The sequence below is a fragment of the Callorhinus ursinus genome, unplaced genomic scaffold (assembly GCF_003265705.2).
Source record: "Callorhinus ursinus isolate GAN/ISIS: 27379988/994484 unplaced genomic scaffold, GSC_fseal_2.0 scaffold9, whole genome shotgun sequence".
NCBI lineage: Eukaryota > Metazoa > Chordata > Mammalia > Carnivora > Otariidae > Callorhinus > Callorhinus ursinus.
Window position 1 is genome coordinate 2123161 of NW_027397071.1, and position 22582 is coordinate 2145742.

General features: G+C 38.8%; 1 protein-coding gene and 2 non-coding genes across 3 annotated transcripts in view; all 3 read left to right on the plus strand.

The window, feature by feature from the left end:
* SPAG17 (sperm associated antigen 17) overlaps window positions 1-22582 on the plus strand; it is a 237994-nt gene that overhangs the window by 169711 nt on the left and 45701 nt on the right. Inside the window, exons 30-36 of the mRNA XM_025872536.2 lie at window positions 2865-3009; window positions 4622-4776; window positions 14773-14961; window positions 16624-16769; window positions 17068-17198; window positions 19280-19407; window positions 21782-21964. Of these exons, the coding sequence (XP_025728321.1) occupies window positions 2865-3009; window positions 4622-4776; window positions 14773-14961; window positions 16624-16769; window positions 17068-17198; window positions 19280-19407; window positions 21782-21964 (1077 nt within the window). The remainder of the gene's footprint in view (window positions 1-2864; window positions 3010-4621; window positions 4777-14772; window positions 14962-16623; window positions 16770-17067; window positions 17199-19279; window positions 19408-21781; window positions 21965-22582) is intronic.
* On the plus strand, window positions 8878-8957 carry LOC112824714 (small nucleolar RNA U2-19). Its single transcript, XR_003208513.1, has one exon. It is a non-coding gene; the product is annotated as a small nucleolar RNA U2-19 (small nucleolar RNA).
* On the plus strand, window positions 9115-9184 carry LOC112824713 (small nucleolar RNA U2-30). Its single transcript, XR_003208512.1, has one exon. It is a non-coding gene; the product is annotated as a small nucleolar RNA U2-30 (small nucleolar RNA).

Sequence of the window (22582 nt, forward strand, 5' to 3'; positions counted from 1 at the left end):
CCAGAGCTCAGGCTCTTGACCACGATACTCTTTTTTTTTTTTAAATTAACATACGTGTTACTTGCTTCAGGGGTACAGATCTGTGATTCATCAGTCTTACACAATTCACAGCGCTCACCATAGCACATACCTTCCCCAATGTCCATCACCCAGCCACCCCAACCCTCTCACCCCCTCCCCTCCAGCAACCCTCAGTTTGTTTCCTGAGATTCAGAGTCTTATGATTTGTCTCTCTCTCTGGTTTCATCTTGTTTCATTTTTCCTCTCTTCCCTTATGATCCTCTGTCTTGTTTCTCAAATTCTTCATATCAGTGAGATCATATGATACTTGTCTTTCTCCGACTGACTTATTTCACTTAACATAATACCCTCTAGTTCCATCCATGTTGTTGCAAGTGGCAAGATTTCATTTTTTGATGGCTGCATAATATTCCATTGTATATATATATACCACATCTTCTTTATCCATTCATCTGTCGATGGACATCTGGGCTCTTCCCATAGTTTGGCTATTGTGGACATTGCTGCTATAAACATCAGGGTGCATGTGCCCCTTCAGATTGCTACATTTGTATCTTTGGGGTAAATACCCAATAGTGCAATTGCTGGGTCAAAGGGTAGCTCTATTTTCAACTTTTTGAGGAATCTCCATACTGTTTCCCAGAGTGGCTGCACCAGCTTGCATTCCCACAAACAGTGTAGGAGGGTTCCCCTTTCTCCGCATCCTTGCCAACATCTGTCGTTTCCTGACTTGTTACTTTTAGCCATTCTGACTTCAACCACTATATTCTTCAGCAGTATTTCTCATTAAACACATTGGCTGAGAGCTCCAATGATAAGAACCTAAAATAATGACAGCATGCATTTCTCTCATATATAGTGATTTCTGCCTACTATAAAGAGATAAGAAGGCAATTATCACCTGCTTCCAACAGCCACAGATACTTGAATCAAAACACAGCTAACAAACCTGCTGTCACATCCATCTGGACTCTTCAGTGAAATACTGTGTCCCTTACAGTTAGGACAGTACAAGTTAGAAAATACTCAATGATATAATTTGCAATACTGTTATTGCCAGTTGGACACCATCCGGGCAAGGAAGGGGGGAAGGAAGCATAAATGGGCAGAGGGAGAACCTGAGCTGTGGCAAAGACCCGACAAAGCCTTAACCAACTGGCAGGGGCTCAGGAGCCAGTATGCTCTGTGTCCCAAGTCTGGTAGCAGGAAGCAGACTGGTATGCCCCTGCCTCACTCAGTCACTGGACGCAGTTACCCTGGAAAGCTGTGAGTCAGGCAAAGCATCTCTCTGCACCTGGGGCAGACACGGAAAGAGCTGAGAGCCGGAAGCTATTTGCTCATAGCCCCCCGCCCCACAGTTGGGGAGCAAGTCCTCTGTTGAAGAGAGATACAGGCCAAGCATCTCCATATCTGCCACAACTACACATACACACACACACACACACACACACACACACACACACAACTGGGGGTGTAGAGCTTCACTGGTCAACCATTGAGCTACTGTATGTAAGGGCCTGATCATTCTTTCGGAGTGCGAATTTTTTTTTCTGTGACTGCTACTCTTTAGTCCTGCAGGATAAAGGCTGAAGTCCTTAATCACAGTTTAAAGCTCTCTCTAATTTGGTCCTTCATCTTCTAGCCTCACCTCCCACCCTTCTCCTCTCTGCTTCTTGGGGTCCTTTGAATCCCCCGTGCTGCTCCCCTGCATCATCACACCCAAACCAAGCTCTGGCCTTGCTTCCTCAGAGGGGAAGCCAAACCACATCAGAAGTCTCACTATAGACACTGACCAAGTGATCCCTCCACGGGCTCCTTCGAGGTCTTCCTTGATGACCGTCTTTCTTCTGGTCTGTAACTCCTGGAGGATAGGGACTTAAACTTTAGTCTCATCCAATATCGTACCCGCAGCATCTGTCACAGTTCACAGCACATGGCCGGCACTCCATGTCGGAACAGACCTGGGACATACGGGGCTGACCAGGTTACCACCCTTCGGCTTCCTGCCTTGGATGATAACAGCTATTTTCCTTCTCAGACCTTCCATCCATCTTCCACAGTAACCCTCTCCACCGGAATAGAAGACATTTCAAGTTAAAATTAACAACCAAACTAACAGCACATCCAGGCTTTAGTCTGCACCTGTACTTGCTCCGCTTTAGGGAAGGACACAAGGCAGCAAATGCAGCATGATGGGTGGGGTGCCCTCGTCCAACTGGGGGGCCCAGCAACAAGCCACAGGCACAGCTTCCTTTACCCCTCCAGCCCACATGGGACATGACTGGCAGCCACAGACAAGAGCCTGTGAGTGCGTGGATCGGCTTGAAACACAGAGAAGCCACAGCCTCTGTTCCCCACCGATCTTCATGTTCTGTTCTGACGACATTAGACTGAGATGGCACGGCAAGCAATGCAGCCTCCACCGACCATGTTCACCTTATACCTGTAATTTTCAAGGGGGCAGGACCTGGGGTCATTTTCCCAGACAGACCAGAGCCAGGCCAGTCCTGATGTTAACTTTGTTTCTCACAAATACACAATGATGGGAGGAGCATCGATTTCCAAGTCAAACAGCCTTAGTCGAACACCAGCCCTGGCGCTTGCTGAGTGAACTTGAGCAAATTTCTTAACTTCTCTAAACCTACATTCCCTCATCTACAAAATAGGGATAGCACGGCCTGCCTCCCCGGATTGTTGCAAAACTTTGACCAAGTAGAGGAGATCAAACTTTAGCTTATAAATGGATAACCAGGATTTTGATGGTATTCAATGAGGTATAAAAATAAACGCACTTGGGATGAACCACCTGACCAAATGATAGTGCTCTGCCTTTGTATGTTCAGGTCATGACAACTCGAGAAGACGGAGTGGTCATTGTGGAAAGAAAAGATGGTACTCGGATAGTGGATCATGCCGATGGTACCAGAATCACAACCTTTTATCAAGTTTATGAAGATCATATTACTCCTCCAGATGATCACAAAATAAGTAAGTTTTATTTTTCAAGCATGTGACATTATTTGTGTCTTTAGAATAAGATGAGTAGAAACCTCACTGCTTTTTTTAACCCACACATAAGAAAAATAATTTTTTGAAGAACTCTCTCAACCAAAGAATACGCGTGCAGTCTAGAGCAGGGCCTCTATGGCCCTTTTGTTACTCTTTTTTTTTTTTTTATCCTCCACAGATGTGGGAGTGATAAAAGCTCCAGCTGGCTGTCCAGTTGGCTATATATTACTATCTAGATGGGTAGTAATAGTACCTTTTTCCATTTTCACTGCTAAAATATAGTCTGGATTGGTGGCAACTAAAAGTTAATGATCATGACTTCATTGCCTGGGACATTAGCTCTCAGACCTGTTTCCGTTGATACTTATGGAACCTGATTTGCATATAGGTGACCTCAGTAAGGTCCTCTTTCAATTCGGAACATGCCTCTCATTGTCAGAGAGACGGCGTGAGAGAAGAACAAGCTGCAGGTGCTAATTAACAGGAACCCGGGCAGAGACTCTAAAAGCATAATGCCTTCCCTAACCTAAATTTAAACAAGATTTTTAAAGACAAATTATTCCCTGACTCCCCTTTCTCTAATTCCAGATTTTATTTGTTTAATGCATTAAATGCTTCCTTGCCAAATTAAGTGCAACAAAACTGGCAAGCAAGTGGGAAAAGACCAACCTTCGTATCCCACTGGTTAGAGGGAGAATTAAAAGAGCCACTGGAGAGGGCAATTTAAAAATATAAGTTTAAAATGTGCATATCCTATGATGCACTAACTCCACTTCTGGGTATATGTAGAAAGACACTCTCAACAACACTTTTACCTGTTTGCACAAGGAAACAGGTTCAGGGTGCTACTTGCAACACCAAGTATGATATCAAAATGCTGGGAAATCGATGTCCATCAACAGCGGAATAGAAACATACAATGCAGTATATTCTTACAAAAGAATACTATGTAGTAGTTAAAAGGAATGAAGTTCACACATACACACATATACCTACACACCTATATATCAAGATAGCTAAAGGTCTCAAAGCGATGTCAAGTAGAAAAAAGTAGGTATAGAATGATACATACAGTAATATGTAATGTATGCATATTTAAAGCGCACAGAAGACGATACATTATTTTGATTCATATATTTATAGAAAAGATAAAAGTTGACTTCAAGAGAAGGGAATAAACCCAGAGATAAGGAGAAAAGTGAACTTCAACTTACCTGTAATTTTTCTCTTATATACATATGAAGAATGTTGAAACAGATATGGTAAACTATTAACAAGTGTAAATTTTGATTGGTGAGTGCATGAATAGTTAAATTATTTGTTACGCTCTTCTGGGTGTTTTCAATCTCTCAAAATAAAAACAGTAGCGAGAACAAAACAGCACACTAAATTAAGTAGGAAGAGTTATTCCGGAAGAATTACTCTGCATTGACAGTGAGTAGGCCACACACCAGCCCTGTGGAGTGAGTTCTCAGCACTTGGTCTCAACTTCTAGTCCAGGTGGCCAGGAGACAGGAGCAAACTCAGCAGGCAGGCGTGTTTCCCAATGTGTGCATCTTGTCAGATCTGCTTCCCTTGCATTTGCTTGCAGCTGAAAGTCCTCAAACTGTCACCAGGCAGGTGAAGTGCATGCGGATAGAAAACTCACACTATGCCACTATCATCACCAACTGCGAGGACAGTAGCTGCTGTACCACCTTTGGGGATGGAACGTCTATTATTGCAAAGCCACAGGGAACATACCAGGTGGGTCTAGGGGGAAATGAGGAGTGCCAAAGAGAAGTGGCCATTCAACTAAGAAAACCCACTCCTCTGGGGCGGTGAATATTCCTGCCATGTACAGCTGTTGTTCCTTTTGTCTCGTGTTCTTAGAACACACTTCTCAATCTCTTTTTACTTACTCATCTTCTCTTTACAGTCCATTACAGAAAAACACTGTCCTGCTTGTCTTACAATGCTTTGGTATTTGGGGATCAAGGTTTTAAACCAGAATGTATTTGTTGGGGATCTTTTATGTGGTAGGTGGCAGGCACTGTTAGAAGCACCCGTGTGATCTGTCCTGTGCCTACCCAACCAGCTTCACCTCCTGCCACCTCTGTCCTTATGCACACTCTCCCATCCTTCCCATCGCCTGTCCATTGCCACTTCACCAAGAGTCCCCACAGGATGGGAGGGAGCATATGATCGGTGCGGTCCTAGGAGAGCAGCTTGCGAAGCTTTGTTCTTGAAGGCTCAGGAGGGAGCACTGTTAGCAACTCCTGTACCTTCCTCCGTTTCCCTATTCATCACAACCACCTCGTGTCAGCCTGTGGTCCCTTTAGCCTTGGAAGGATTTGCCCTCACCTTTCCACTTGCCGGAGAAGAGACACAAGTGCCAGGATGTCACATACAATGGCACAGGACACTGAGAGCACAGAACCAGAAGGTGACTGACAAAGACCTCAGTGACAGACGTTTGTTATTGTGAAAGTTGCTAAAGCCAGGTTATCCCTCCCATCTCTCCAAGTAAGCTTATCCTACTTCCTCTTCCAGTGCAGATTGTTCCGGAGCAAGGCAGGTGTTGAAAGTGAGACACGATTGTGAAGTGTGGCAGTGGGCTAAGGGGTGCAATTCTTCTTCTACAATACTCAGGATGTCCATTTTGCTCAGCACGTTGGCAGCATCCATATTCCAGTACCACGTGTGCTGTCAGATGTCGTGAGAATCCCCCAAGATTGTGTGATGAGGCCATTTTTTGTCTTGCCTTATTTTAGTCCCAAACTCAAATGGTTGCAACTACGAGGGCAAAGGAATTTTAGAACCAATGACAGTTGCCACTGGAGAAAGAGACATAAACAGAAAAGAGATCCAACCGAGACACATTCAGTGTCTGCCACTATTGTGTAGCCACTTGTTCCTTCCAGGTTTGCCCCATCTCCCAAAACACAGCCCAAGAATGGATTGGAAGGTTGACCACTCTTGGTTGAGAAACACACAGACCTTAGTTCCCAACTGGAAAAAAAAAAAAAAAAAAAACGCCTCCAAATAAATTTACCAACACCTATTACAGTTCTGTAGTTGTATAGCACTGAAAGATGGCATTCAAAAATACCCTCTGCCCATCCCCTATTAATTGGTCATCACTTCATCACTCACCAGCATGAGAATAATGGGCAGCATGATGAGCGAGCCCGGATTTTAAGCAATGTAATAAAAAAAAAAAAAAAAGGAGGTAGAGCTTGTAGGTTGGATCATACTGGCATAAAAGAACAGCATGACTACTCTCTTTCAGAAGCCCGTTCCAGCACATACACACACACATACACACACTTGTACCTTAGCAGCACTAAAAAGATTAACCAAGACATCAAATAGGAGGCAGGTATAACAGTTGCTATCCTCTATGACTATAATGTGTCACAAGTAGGGATGGGACCATCCACCCAGCTAGAGGCTTTCAGGAAGACAAAATGATAAATAATGGGTCTATTATCCCCCATGGGAAACCTCTGTCCCTCATTCTAGGAACTGAAACCAGTTTCTCTAGACCAGAAGGCCTATTGTCTTTCTGGGGAAAGTATGTGTACGTGTGTGTCTATGTGCTGGAACAGGCTTCTGAAAGAGAGTAGTCATACTGTTCTTTTATGCCAGTATGATCCAACCTAAGTGATTCCTTTAGGGAAGATACAGAAATGTAATAAGCATTTGTAAGAATACTTCAGAAAAGGACTTCAAGAGTCCTTGTCTTTGTTAGCAATACTATAAACAAACACCTTATAATAATGGAATGTGGTTATATCCTCTACTCGGTATGTGAAATCAGCTGGAAGAGGCAAATTTTATAGTAAACTTTGAGCAGTATATGTAAAATATGAGAATGTAAAATCATGAGAATTCTATTTGCTAACTAATCAAAAACAATCTCTAGCAGAAAATGTGAGTCATCAATGTATTTGCCATGTTGGGCCTGTAGGCTTCAGCATAGATGTTTCTCCAGGTTAACTTCCTAGAAAGAAATGCGCGTCCTGTTTATCAGGTTTACTTTTGTCATTTCTATATTGTTGCTTCACCTGGTCTATGGTATTTGTCTTAACAGTGGATGTTACAGGACATCCCTTGTCTGTCCAGAGTAGCTTTCAGTAAATCATGGAGTCAAATCTGACAGTTTGGGTCCATTTTGATGAGGACTTTTGGAGGCCAGGAATGTTGCAAATTTAACCACCACCAGTGTCTACTCTAAAATGTGCCTGAAACCACAGAAGAGTCTCAGAATTAGCCAAGGTCCAATGGGGTTCTCTGGGTCTGGGCAATGGTGGGTAGTCAGTATGAGACACTTCCAGAATGGTAGAGTAAGGACCTCTGAAAATACATTACTACACAAAAACGACTAGAAAACTGAAAATATTGTCAAAATCAACTTTCTCAGAACTCTGGAAATTAACCAAAGGATTACAACAATCAGAAAAACAAAGAAAGAGAAAGACTCAATCCTGGGAAGTACAGCAAGATTCCTGGTGATTTCACTTGCCATATTCCCTTCCCCACCCCCAGTTTCATGGTACCCTTGAAAATCAACACCCTCACATTCATGATAGCAATGAAAACCAGCATGCCAGCAAACACTGAAAGAGGAAGAATAGATTTAGAGCTCTCCAAAAGTCTCATCACAAAATATTGTCATTGTTGACCTGTTTGGCAGTTCCCTGGAAACCCCATTTGCAAGGGTTATCTTTATTTGATCTGACTCTGAGCTCACTCACCACAGACTTTTCCCCAAATGGAGGTAATTATTTAACATTACAGCTGCCTGAATTGGCAATAACAAACAAGAGGGTGAACAAAAAAAAGGAACAGCTGGGAAACAGAAGCCCATATAAGGCTTTGAAAAGCTCTGACACATTCCTTGGAATCATCCTCTTCTGAGGGCTCTGTTTGCATACTGGGGTATTTTTTTCAGTACTCCAGCTAGAAGTTTATAACTCTACTTAGGCTTCACTCCCTGCTTATGCAGATCCTCTTGATCAGCAAGAGTGAAAGATTAGGGCTTTCTGAGCTCTTTTCCAGGCATGCATACAGTCCTGCACATGAATGTGGCTTTCTAGATTCCAAGGAATATGTGCTTATAATGTATAAAGATGTAATTTTTTTTTTTTACGATACTAACACAAAGTAAGAGGGAAGGAATAGAGCTATATAGGAGCAAAGATTTTGTATAATATTGAAATTAAGTTAGTATTATTTCAATCTTGATGGTTATAAATTAAGACATTATTTGTGATCTTCAAGAAACCTAAGAAAATAATGGAAAAATATATAGTAAAAGAAACAAGGGAACTAAAATGGCACACTAAAAATGTCTATTTAAAGGCAGTAATGGATGAATACAGGGGGAAAAGAAGCATAAAGCATATAGAAAACAAATAAAAAATTGGAAGATATAAATCTGACTTCAGTAATTACATTAAATATAAATGAATTAAATAATCCAATAAAAAAGCAGATATTGGAAGAATGGATTAAAAAACATGATCCACATATATGCTGTTGACAAGAGATACACTTATATGGTCAAAGACACAACAGTTTGAAGGGAAAAGGATGAAAATAGATAGACCTGCAGTAACTAATTGAAAGGGAACTAGAGTGGCTATACTAATTCAGACAAAATAGATCATACAACAAAATATTATCAGAGACAAAGAGGTTATGTTATAATGATAAAAGGATTACTCCATCAAGAAAACATAACAACTATAAACATATTAGGCACCTAACAACACGTCCAAAACACCTAAGTATTTCCAGAGTTGTACATTATACAATTTAAAATGTCAAGTTTTTTCTCTGGGATCTGCTCCTACTGAAGTGGATCAGTGATGAAATTAGCCAAATCTGAGCATCAGAAGACCTTGCAGTCTACCTGATGCATGATCTCTGTAGTTCCGAGAAGCAAACATAATTTAAAACAATAAGGGCTTGTGTCTGGAGATGTGTGTGTATGTGTGTATGTGTGTGTATAAAGGTGACTGTGTATAACTGAGGACTTGAATGAGATTGGGGAAAGGAGAAGGGGAGATGTGTGTGTGTGAGAGACTAATGAGTTCTGAGCAATGATGAAAAGGTTTTACTACTGACCTTTACAACTATAAAGGCTTCTACACTTGATCTGAGTTCAGAATTAAAGAAAAAGAAGTCTAGTTTTAAATAGTAAAAACTGGCTTAGTTAAAATGAGAAATAGACAATTCAACAATAATATTTGGGAGACTTTAGTAGCCCATTTTCAGTAATGGATAAAATAATAAACAATAAAAGTGAATAATAAAAGAAAAATAAAAGACTTAAACAGCAGAATAACCCAACAAGACCTACTAGACATCTATAGAACACTCCACTCATCAACAATAAAATACATTATTCTCAAGTGCACATGGAACTTTCTTCAGGAAAGACTATGTTTTATACCACAAAACAAGTCTCAGTAGATTTAAAAGGATCAAAATCATACAAAATATTTTCTACCACCACCATGGAATTAAATTAAAAATTAGTAACAGAAAGAAGTTTGGGAAATCCACCAATATGTGAAAATTAACACGGAGAAGAAATCACAAGAAAATTGCTTTGAGATGACTGAAAATAAAACCTTAATATACCAAAACCTATGGAATGCTGCAAAAGCAATGCACAAAGGAAAATTTCTAGTTTTATATTGCCTAAATGTGTATATTATAAAAGATCTCAAATCAATAACCTAACTTTCCACCTAAGAAACTAGAAAAAAGAAGGCAAACTAAAATCAAAGCAAACATATAGAAGTAAATAATAGATTATAATAGAAATAAATAAAAGACAGAATAGAAAACAATAGAGTCAACAAAACCAGAAATTGTTTCTTTGAAAAGATCAACAGAATTGAAAAACTTTTAAGGAGAGAGAGAGAAAGGGAGAAAGAGAGAGAGAGGGAGAGAGAGGGGAGACCCAAATTACTAGAATTAAGAATGAAAGAGAAAACATTTTTTCCAACCTTCCAGAAATGAAAAGAATTATAAGGAAATACTATGAACATCAACAGATTAGATACCATAGATGAAATAGATAAATTTCTGGAAAGGTACAAACTTCTAAATCTGAGTTAAGAAGAACTAAAAAATCAGAATAGACCTATGAGAAGTAAAGAGATTGAATTGGTAATTTTAAAACTTAGCACACAGAAAAGCCCAGGCCCAGATGGCCTCACTGGTAAATTCTACCAAACATTTACGGAAGAATTACTGTTAAATTCTACCAAACATTTACAGAAGAATTAATATTGAAGAATTTTCACAAACTCTTCCAATATACAGAAGAGAAGGGAACACTTCCCAGCTAATTCTATCTGGTCAGTATTACCCTGTTACCTAAACCAGACAAAGATATCGCAAGAAAACTCCAGACCAATATCTCTCATGAAGATAGATAAAAATCCTCAAGAAAATGCTAGCCAACTGAATCCAGCAACATGTAAAAAGGATTATACATTGTCACCAAGTGGGATTTATCCCCAAAATTTAAGGTTGGTTCAAGATGCAAAAATCAATCAATATAATATACGATATTAAAAAATAAAGGGCAGAAACCACATGATTATCTACATAAGACTCAGAAAAAGCATTTGACAGAATTCAACACCCTTTCATGATTAAAAAAAAAAAAAAAACTCAATGCACTAGGAATAGAAGGAAACTTCTTCAACCTCATAAAGGACATCTACAAAACAAAACAAAACAAAACAAAAAAACCCACAGCTAACAATCAGCATTCTTATTGGTAAAAAACTAAAAGCTTTCCCACTAAGATCAGGCACAGGACATGAATGTTTGCTCTCATCCTTCCAACTCAACATTGTACTGAAGGCTCTAACCAGGGCAATCAGACAATAAGAATAAATAATGTGCAAGCAGATTGGAAAGGAAAAAGTAAAACATCTCTCTTTTTACAGATGATATAAAAGTGTTTTTAGAAAATCCTAAGGAAGGCAATCTACCAAGAACACAATGTACACACACACACACAATTAGAACTAATAAAAAAGTTCAGCAAGTTTGCAAGATATAAGATCAATATACAAAAGTCAGTTGTATTTTTCTACATTAACAAAGAGCAATCCAAAATTGAAATTAAGAAAACAATTCTGTTTAAAGTAGCATCAAAAGGAATAAAATACTTCTCTTCAACAAATGGTGTTGGGAAAACTGGACAGCAAAAGAATGAAACTCAACCACTTTCTTATACTATACACAAAAATAAACTTAAAATGGATTAAAGACCTAAATGTGAAATGTGAAACCATAAAAGTCCTAGAAGAGGGCACAGGCAGTAATTTCTCTGACACTGGCTGTAGCTATATTTTTTTTAGATATGTTTTCTGGAGCAAGGGAAACAAAAGCAAAAACAAACTGTTGGGACAACATTAAAATTCCTTCTGCACAGTGAAGGAAACAATCAACAAAAACTAAAGGAAAACCTACTGAATGGGAGAAGATATTTGCAAATGATGTATCTGATAAAGGGTTAGTATCCAAAAAATATAAAGAACTTATACAACTCAACACACATACAAAATAAGTAACCCAATTAAAAAATGGGCAGAAGACGTGAACAGACATTTTTCCAAAGAAGACATACAGACATGAAAAGAAGTTCAACATCACTCATCATCAGGGAAATACAAATCAAAACGACAACGAGAGATCACATCACACTTGTCAGAATGGCTAAAATCAACAATACGAGAAGCAACAGGTGTTGACGGGGATATGGAGAAAAAGGAACCCTTTGCACTGTTGGTGGGAATTTGAACTGGGGTAACCATTTTGGAAAACAGTATGGACCTTCCTCAAAAAGTTAAAAATAGGATTGCCCTATGATCCAGTAATGGCACTACTGGGTATTTACCCAAACAATACAAAACCCCTAATCTGGAAGGATATATGCACCCCTATGTTTATTGAGCATTATTTACGATAACCAAATTATGGAAACAGCTCAAATGTCCATTGATAGATGAATGGATAAAGAAGATGTAATATATATATATATATACATATACATATATATATATACACACACGCATGATGGAATATTACTCAGCCATAAAAAAAGGAATGAAATCTTGCCATCTGCAGCAACATGGATGGAGCTACAGAGTATAATTATAATCCTAAGTAAAATAAGTCAGTCAGAGTGAGACAAATAGCTTATGATTTCACTCATATGTGGAATTTAAGAAACAAAAAAATGCAGAAAGGGAAAAAAGACAGTGATAAGCCAAGAAACAGACTCCTAACCATAGAGAACAAACTGATGATTACTAGAGGAGAGGTGAGTGTGGGATGGGTGAAATAGGTGATATGGATTTAAAAAAAGGAATAAAATAATTAGAAATAAATTTAATAAGACTTATACACTGAAAATTACAAAATATCACTGAAAGAAATTAAAGAAAACCTAATAAATGGAAAACATCACATGTTAAGTTTATGGAAGACTTAATATTGTTAAGATGGCAGTACTCCCTACATTCTTTATTAACATCCCAGCTGCCTTTTTTGCAAAACTTGATAAGCTGATACCAAAATTCTTATGTAAATTCGAAGTACTCTGAACAGCCAAAACAATCTTGAAAAAGAATGAAGTTAGATGACTCACACTTCCTGATTTCAAAACTTACTACAAAGCTACAGTAATCAAGACAGTGTGGTACTAGAATAAAAATAGGCATATAGATCAATAGAATAGAACTAGGTATTCATTTATTACCAACTTGTGGTCAATAAACTTTTTGTAAGCATGCCAAGCTAATTCAGTGGGGAAAAGAATAGTCTTTCAACAAATGGTGAATAAAGTTGGACAGGTACCTTACACTATACACAGAAATGAATTCAAGGGCGCCTGGGTGGCTCAGTTGGTTAAACGACTGCCTTCGGCTCAGGTCATGATCCTGGATTCCCAGGATGGAGTCCCACATCAGGCTCCCTGCTCGGCAGGGAGTCTGCTTCTCCCTCTGACCCTCCCCCCTTTCATGCTCTCTCTCTCTCTCTCTCTCTCTCTCTCAAATAAATAAAATCTTAAAAAAAAAGAACAAGAAAGAATTTGCTTTAAAAAAATGAATTCAAAAGCGCAAGGACTTAATTGTAAAAGGTCAAATGACAAACCTCTTAGAAGAAAATATGGTGTAAATCTTCATGTCTTTGAATCTGGCAACAGTTTCTTAGATGACACCAAAAGCACAAACTTTCATCAAAAAGAGAAAAGTCTGTGCTTTTAAGGGATACCACCCAGTGAAAAGACAACCTACAGAATGGAAGATATTATTTGTAAATCATACAAATGATAATAGTCTAGTATCCAGAATATATAAAGAACTACTACTACAACTCAGCAATGAAGACTAACAACCCAATTTTTTTAAATGGGAAAGGATCTGAATAGACATTTCTCCAAAGAAGTGATATAAATGACAAATAAGCACATGAAAAGATGCTGAACATCATTAGTCATTAGGGAATTGCAAATTAAACTATGAGATACTACTTCCCACCCACAAAAATTACTGTAAATAAAAAAGACAGACAGTAATAAGTGTTAGTGAGATTGTGGGGAAATTAAAACCCTCCTACATTGCCGATAGGAATGTATAATGGTGCAATCACTTTGGAAAACAGTTTGGCAGTTCCTCAAAAAGTTAAAAATAGAGTTATCATATAACCCAGCAATTCCACTCCTAGGTAGATGTCCAAGGGAAATTAATATACACATCCACTCAAAAATTTGTATGCAGATATTGATAGCATTGTTAATAACAGCAAGATGGTGAAAATAACACATAGGTCCAATCAACTCACAAACAAAATTGTATATATCTATACAATGGAATATTATTCATCCATGAAAAAGAAGGAAGTATTGATACACACAACAACATGGATGAATCTTGAAAATATTATGCTAAGTGAAAGAAGCCAGACACAAAAGGCCTCATATTGCAGGCTTCCACCTGTATGAAGTATCTAGAATATTCAAATCCATAAAGATAGCTGATCATTGGTTGCCAGGAGCTAGGGTCAGGGGTGATGCAGAGTGACTGCTCATGACATTAGCGTTTCTTTTTGGGATGCTGAAAATGTTCTGAAATTAGTGATAACATTTGCACATGTTTTTGAACATAGTAAAATCCATTGAATGTATACTTTATGGTATGTGAATTGTGCCTCAAAAATGAGTCTATCTGAACCAGAAGTCATTACATGAAAGCTAATACTTAAGGACTGTGTCAGCCACCAGAGGAATGCAGACAAATAAGAGTTCCTAAAAGCATTTGTCCTATAGCTTCTGACTGTTCGAGATACATTTTGCCCAAGAACATGAAGGATTCCAAACATTTTTAATAGAGGCGAGTGTGTTGACTTCAGTTAAAATATATTTTTATTATTTCATGTTAAATATCTGACATAAAAAGACAGAAGGCAATTACTTGGAAAAGATATTAAAGTGAGTAGATAAATTATGAGGACACAAAAGGAATTATTATTATTCAGTTTGCCTCCTTATCAGGGAGCCCTTCCCAAAGCTCAAGTCCTCTCTTAGATAATATTTTTTTTCCTGGAAAAAAACAATTTATGGCTGAGATCTATGTATAATTATTTTCCTAAAAAGGATTTTCCAAATCCTTCATGTTGAACAAGACATTTTAAGTAATTTCTCTCTTTCTGTTACCTTTGCAGGTGTTACCTCCAAACACAGGCTGCCTCCACATTGATAGGGATTGCTCAGCTATATATTGCCATGAATTAAGCAGTGATATATACCATCCTTTCCAAAAACGTGAGCAGCTAAGAGTTAGCAGGTACATCATGAAGCACACATCAGAGGTTATCTGTGAGGTCCTGGATCCTCAGGGAAATACCTTTCAGGTAAAGTGCATCATTAGAATGGAGAGAGGGGCTGGATTTTTTTTTTTTTTTTGAGATATTTCACACTACAGCGCTTCCATGAAGCTTTATACCTTGGCGGCCTTGGGATTAGTTATCCACTTACTGCCGATACTTTGCATAAGCAATAATGAATGTCAGTATCTTTGCTTCTCAAGTGTACTTCCAAGGGGATAGAAAGTCAAACAGTTGGGATGGTAGAAATGTTAAGTCCAAATAAAGAATTAGAATGGAAGGGAAGAAACATTACTAAGCATTTAAAAGTAATGCCAACAAAAAAAAATGATATAAGAATGGTCTGTATCCAGGATAATTGAGAACGAGTTTGCTTGACTAGGCAGAGAATTCACGGTGAGAAGTATCAATTAGTGAGGGTTCTAGTATGATGGAAGATGGGAAGGTGGGAGCAGCACTTAGCTACTAGATGGTAGAGCTCTATCTTCTGTTTCTCTGTCCTTCAACACCACAACTATCCTCTTACATCCAGGCCTAAAGCTGGCAAACCATGGCCACCTCTTTATATAGGCCCATGAGCTAAAAATGGCTTTTATATTTTTAAATGGTTGGAAAAACTCAAAAGAAGAATATTTCATGACACATAAAAATTATAGGAAATTCAAATCTCAATGTCATGATATAGTTTTATTGGAACACAGCCATGCTCATTCGTCTCTGACTGCTTTTGCATACAATGGTAGAGATGAGTAGTTGCAACAGAAACTGTGTGGCCTACAAATCCTAAAATATTTACTCCCTGGCCCTTGACAAAAAATGGTTTGCCAACCCCTGCTCTGAGCGTTTCTCCTTGTTTCACTCCTCCACCCAACAGAAGTTTGTGTATCAGCTAGTAGGTGGTGAAGTTGTTTTTTAGATTTGGAACCATAGCACAGAGTCCCCAGCTTTGGTTTGGTATGCAGAGTAGCCCTGATCCTGCTTGGCTTTTTGGCACTCAAAAAATGAGACTCTTCCCAGCATGAGTTCAGGCTGCTAACAAATTTCAATTTATAGTGAATTGAAATTGAACCTTAAAGCCCTAAACCCTCTAGGTTTAAACACATGGGACATTTAGGCCAAGCATTCTTCTAGGCATTAATGCTCTTCTTGGGCATCTCCTTCAGTGGTCTTTCAGCCTGAACCATACTCCTTCATGGAGAGATCCATGCCATATCTAAATAGTAGTAATGGCTAGAACATTTCTTCTCATGCTGATACTACATCTCATGCAAAGATTTAGTATCATGAATCCTGATTCTGCACTTGCAATCACAGAATATACACTTCTCCACACTATCACTTCCTTAGTATTTCAAGACGACTATGACATAAGTAGTCTCTTGTCAATGTTTAAATCCCCAGTTCCTAACTAATGCTCAAAAGATAAGGTTTTGAGTCCCCTGCTATCTTTGCCACCTTCCTCTGAGTATATTCCAGTTTGTCTTCACAGTCTCGGTGTGGTTTGTAAGTCGAGATGTGCCACTGGGTTTTCACTTTTATTAATACCAACTGTACTTAGTGAATATTACCTTGGAGATAAATATCCCTGATTTTCTGAATATACCAAAAGATCACATGCTTTCTCAAATGGGAAACATAAGCTTCATGACATTTCTTTTCTTTTAGTTCCTTATATGCTTTGTCCCTTAGGTTATGGCTGATGGTAGCATATCAACTATGGCACCTGAAAACAATTTGGAAGAGGCTTTAAGTGAAAAAGCTGAAGGCTATGATAATTTATCATCTACTCACATTTATAAGAATCATCTGCAAATCTATGGTGAACACGTGCCCAGGTAATATGATAAAAATAATACCATGACTTTTTTTTTAAGGATTTTATTCACTTATTTGAGAGAGAGAGACAGAGCACAGGCAGAAGCAGGGGGGAGGCGGAGGGAGAGGCAGACTCCCTGCTCAGCAGGGAGCCCAACTCGGGGCTTGATCCCAGGACCCTGAGATCATGACCTGAGCTGAAGGCAGACAATTAACCAACTGAGCCACCCAGGCACCACTGACTTTCATTTTAAATTCCAAGTTTAAGGAGCACTTTAACTAATACTTCAAGTGGTTTGATTTTATTGCTTCAAATAGGTTTTTTGTCGTTTATGCTGATGGATCAGGAGTGGAACTTCTTCGTGACAGTGACATAGAAGAATACCTATCCTTGGCATATGGAGAATCCTCTACTGTCGTTCTCCAGGAGCCAGTACAGGAACAACCAGGTAGGGAACCCAGAATGTCTGGAAGTCATTGTGTCCCCTTACCAGCTCCCAGCCTCTTTAACCAGTCCACCCCCATGTCAACTCTACTTTCTTCCTTTGCTCACTTTTCAACTCTACTTGCCACCTGGCCATGTCAACCTGTGTCTACAGTTATTTATGTTCATTCCAAGCTTTATCTGAGCATCAACCTATGTAAACTGTGTATGAGTCCTTCTCCTACCTGTAAGCAAATTTGAATCTGTCTTTAGATATATGTTAGGTATGTAGCTATGATTCTATTTATGTGTTCCTTTCATCTTGGTAGGAAAAAAAAGAAAAGTGAGATATTGCTTGTAAGTTCATTTTTTTGCCATTTTGAAGGTGTTGCCTTGATGAATTTAATATAATAAGAAAAGAAAATATGTTTGTTGTGTGAGTTAGAAGGCCAACCTGAAATATAGGATGTTTTATATATATATACATATATATATGTATATATATATATTCATTGTGTATATATATTATTCTCCTCAATTTTAAAGAAATCAATGTGTGGCTAAAGATTAGAGACACATAATGCATTAAGAAAGAATCATCAGAGGGGCACCTGGCTGGCTCAGTTGGTGGAGCATGCAACTCTTGATCTTGGGATTGTGAGTTTGAGCCCCACATTGGATGTAGAGATTACTTAAAAAAAAATCTTTAAAAAAAAAAGAAACATCAGTTTATGTCATATGTGTATTTAAACATAGATATAAACTTGGACGTCATCTATGTACGAACCAATGTTTTGTATCTAGGTTTATGTATGTTCCTTTTTTATCTGTTCTCTGGTTGGTGGGATATACTTTACACTTATTTATGAATAGGCTTGCATCCCTGCACACTTACATCTTTTAGTGTATCAGTGCACCTGTGCATGATATAGTAAACCTTGCTCTTTGTGAATATGGAAAGTGGGCGCTCTGATTGGTTGTGCAGTGCATGTGTAGAACTATATGAGAATTCATTGCAAATGGCTTTGTTAGTTATTGAACCAGCATCTACTTGATAACCTACAATGTGCCAAACACACTGGCTGGGTATTAGGAATACAGTAGTGAGCTAAAACAGTGTGGATCCTGCCTTCATAGAGCTTAGAGTTTAATGAGAGAGATAGGCATTAATTGTATAGCAAACAATAACTGTGATTATATGATTATCAATTAGGATAAGGTCTTTGAAAGAAAGGAATATGTTTCCGTTAGAGCAGGAATCTGATGTAGTCTAGAAGTCTTCCCTGAAGACAGTGGAGCTAAGAACTGGTGGAAAAGTAGCAGTTGATTACAATAGGAGGGAGAGCTTTCTTGGAAGAGACGGTACAAAGCAGAAAGCAAAAATCCATAGAGAAGAGGGAGGAAAAGGCCGAAGGAGCTAATACACAGAAGGAGGAATGGTGTGAGTTGAGGCAGGATGAGAAAATACTGAGGTATCAGTTTTATCCGGCGAGCAGTGAGAGATCAGAGAAATGTTTAAATCATGGCCTAACATAATCAGTCACTCTGACTGCTAGCGGGATTCATTCGCAGAGTAGATCTGGGTAGAAAAGCTGGTTGTTGCTGTAGCCCAGAACAGGATCTCTCAGACACAAATGATCCAAAGTAGGTCAGTGGGTGAGCTCAAGGGAACCAACAAGACTTGGATGTGGTTTTTGAAGGATGGTAAGGTATCAATTAATAATTCCAAGTGATCTAAACCCGGTGTCCAGGTGGCGAAAAGCCTCACTTTTCTTGCTTAGATCATAAGGTTCTTAATCACAATCACTGCGTATTGCAGTGTTTGTTGAGGGGCGCCTGGTTGGCTCAGTCGGTTAAGTGTTGGACTCTTGGTTTCTTCTCAGGGCATGATCTCATGGGTCGTGAGATAGAGCCCTGTATGGGGCTCCATGCTCAGTGGGGAGTCTGCTTGAGATTCTCCCTGCCCGTCCCCCCACTTGCACACACTCTCTCAAATAAATAAATAAATCTTTTTTAAAAAGTGTTTGTTGAATTTAGTGAAAACCTATTGAATTTCTCAGAATCTTTTTGATAGAGAAATGATCCTCTGATAACTCTTTGAACCAGGCACCCTGAGCATCACTGTCCTTCGCCCTTTTCATGAAGCATCACCGTGGCTAATGAAGAAAGAATTAGATACAATTGTTCCTCCGAATCTCCAGTCAAGATCATGGGAGACATTTCCCTCCATTGAGGTATAAATTTTTTCTTCTGGAAAGTCACTACCCTTGCATATCCATCCATCAATGTATTGGAGTCTCAGGTCTTCTCCTATATATTCACATATTTTCATTCTTACATAAATTGTTAATGGGCTCCGGAGATTTATATTTGAAGACTTTAACATTTGTAGATTTTAAAGAAATATACCTGACTAGCTAAATCTCAGTTTTATTTCTTTTAGCCTATATTGCAGGCTCAAACATCTTCCTATAGTATGAAAATATCCACTCTGAGTAATGCATGTTCTACCTCTCTTATCATGGAATTACTGATACTATGCAATACAGAAATCTTTCCTTCTCTCATTCCTTATCTGTTAGTTTTAACACACAATTTAGGTCTTTCACACTCCCTTTCTCCCCTAATTTACTAATATACAGACTGAAACATGTAAGAATAATGTGAAAGGGGGCACCTGGGTGGCTCAGTCAGTTAAGCGGCTGCCTTCGGCTCAGGTCATGGTCCCAGGGTCCTGGGATCGAGCCCCACATCGGGCTCCCTGCTCAGCGGGGAGCCTGCTTCTCCCTCTCCCTCTGCCTGCCACTCTGCCTACTTGTGTTCTCTCTCTATCGCTCTGTCAAATAAAGAAATAAATTCTTTAAAAAAAAAAAGAATGTGAAAGATTATACAAAGGATTTGCAACTACAATGTTAAAAAGTAAACACTGTAATTATGTCAGATTAGAGAAGCCCCACCTAAAGTGTTTTTAAAGAATGGAAGAAAACATCTTGAGCAAGAATCATGAAGTCCTGCATCGTGCAAGATTTGACATTTCATTTTGCAAGCAATTTGTGTAATATGTCCAGCATGTTTGTCCGATGTTAAATTATTAAATCAATGAAGACATTGATAATATGATCAGAGAGACATACTAGTGTTAGGTAGGGAGGATACTGTTTTTGATGTATAATGAATTTTGCTCCCCTAAACAATCTGGTAATAGCAACGGCACAGATAATGAACACTTAAGATAACAAAGACTTTGGGGCACCTGGGTGGCTCAGTTGGTTAAGCGACTGCCTTCGGCTCAGGTGATCCTGGAGTCCCGGGATCAAGTCCCACATCGGGCTCCCTGCTGAGCAGGGAGTCTGCTTCTCCCTCTGACCCTCCCCCCTCTCACACTCTCTCTCTCTCTCTCAAATAAATAAATAAAATTTAAAAAAATAATTAAAAAAAAGAGTCGCTTTCAGCTCAGGTCATGATCCCAGGGTCCTGCTCAGTGAGGACCCTGCTTCTCCCTCTCCCTCTGCCCCTCCCCCCCGCCTCATGCTCTCTCTCTCTTGCCCTCTCTCAAATAAATAAAATATTTTTTAAAAAAGATAACAAAGACCTCTTAGTCCTATATTTTAATTTGGTGACTGTAACCAACATGGTGAATGAAGGTGATCTGAATTCTAGTCCTGAGTCTACCAATTATTAATGTGGGATTTGGGACAAGTCACGGTGGACCTCTACTTCCTTATCTGAAAAATAAAAAGGCCACACCAAATGGCTCACTCAGGCTATACCCAAGTTGAAAGTAGTGCTTCATGACCAATAATATGCCACATCTAAGATTCATGAAGGAAGCTCATTCTCTTCCTCTGCAACTCCTATAGCAATGACGTTCTATGCCCAGTAGCAGTGGCTCTGCCCAGGCAAGCCTCTGCGTGGTTATCTCTGACCATGTATCAGACATGGAACAGCAGCTTACAGTGAAGCACATCATACACTCTATAGGACATAGGGCATCAAAGCACACTACTCCTGAAAATCAGTTACAAGGAGAACATAAAGATGTGAGTCGGCTCTGAGGCAGACATTTGTGCCCTAGAGACCTTGGAAAGACTCTGGAAGCATGTTTAATCTAGAGTGAGCTCAAAGACCACCCAAATCTATGGGATGATTTCTCTTTCAATTTCTCTAGGTCAAAATTAACATGAAAACAGAAAGTTCAAGGCTGCTTATTCCAAATGTCTTAGGCTACTTGTGGGTAGTAAGCAATAGTCACATGCATTTGGCATAAGCTAAGCTACATTTCCATGATACCACATTGCTTACTACTCCCCTAAATGCTATTCAGTGGGACATAATGCAGCAGGATTTTAAAATATCCAGATTCCTGGTAACACATATAAAGAGGAAAGCTTGCCCAGTTCTGTTACCAATTTTCCTTATATTTGAGAAACATTTGGGGAGCAGGGATTTTTTTTTTTTTACTATTGCATTCCCTAATAAGTAGTTCCTTGCCTGGTATCTATATAAATAAGGGCTCAGTAAAAATAATAATAATAATAATTAAATAAATAAAATTAATGTTAAAACTTTTTTTTTTTGATGGTGGTTTTTGCTTTGTTTTGTTAACAGAAAAAAACTCCTGGACCTCCATTTGGCACTCAGATTTGGAAGGGCCTTGACATTGGGTCCAAACAGTTAGTAAGTGCCCCAGCCCCTATACTCAAGAGCCCCAAAGTGCTACAGATGCGCCAGTTCATCCAGCATGAGGTCATAAAGGATGAGGTGAAATTGAAGTTGCAGATTTCCCTTAAGGTAATGGAATTCACATAACCTGACCCAGAAGAATCAGGAACAGGGCAATTATTCCTCTTGGTTTCCTGAGGAACCTGATATTATGTAATTCTACCAATATTTATCTAATGCAACACATGACTGTCAATTTTCCAGAGGGTAGGAGGTTGAGAGGTAGAAAATACTTAATGGTTCCCATAAGGTATAGGAAGTATTGAGGCATGAGACATTGAAAAGATAAATAACTTATACATGTGATTGCTATATAGAGTCCTCCTTTCTTACTGTATGGGAAACTGGTTTAATGACCTCTGGAAAAAGGTAGAGCTGTTTATTAATCTGATACTTGTCCATGGAAGAAAAGCATTGTTGGTTTTTGGAAATGGTCTAAGAATTTGTAAATATATAGTCAGTTGTATCAGCTATATCTGTACCATCTCAGTGTCTACTTTGTTAACTGTCTCAAAACAAGATCATATGCTTTTTGTTTATGGTTATATACCCAGCACCTTGCATAGAGCAGGGGACCATTTGTTTATGAAAATAGGTACCTATGGAAAAAGTAAAGTATATTTCTCTTGAAAGCAAAGGCATGGACAAAACCTAAACTTACATTCATAGAAGAATCATAAAGACTAT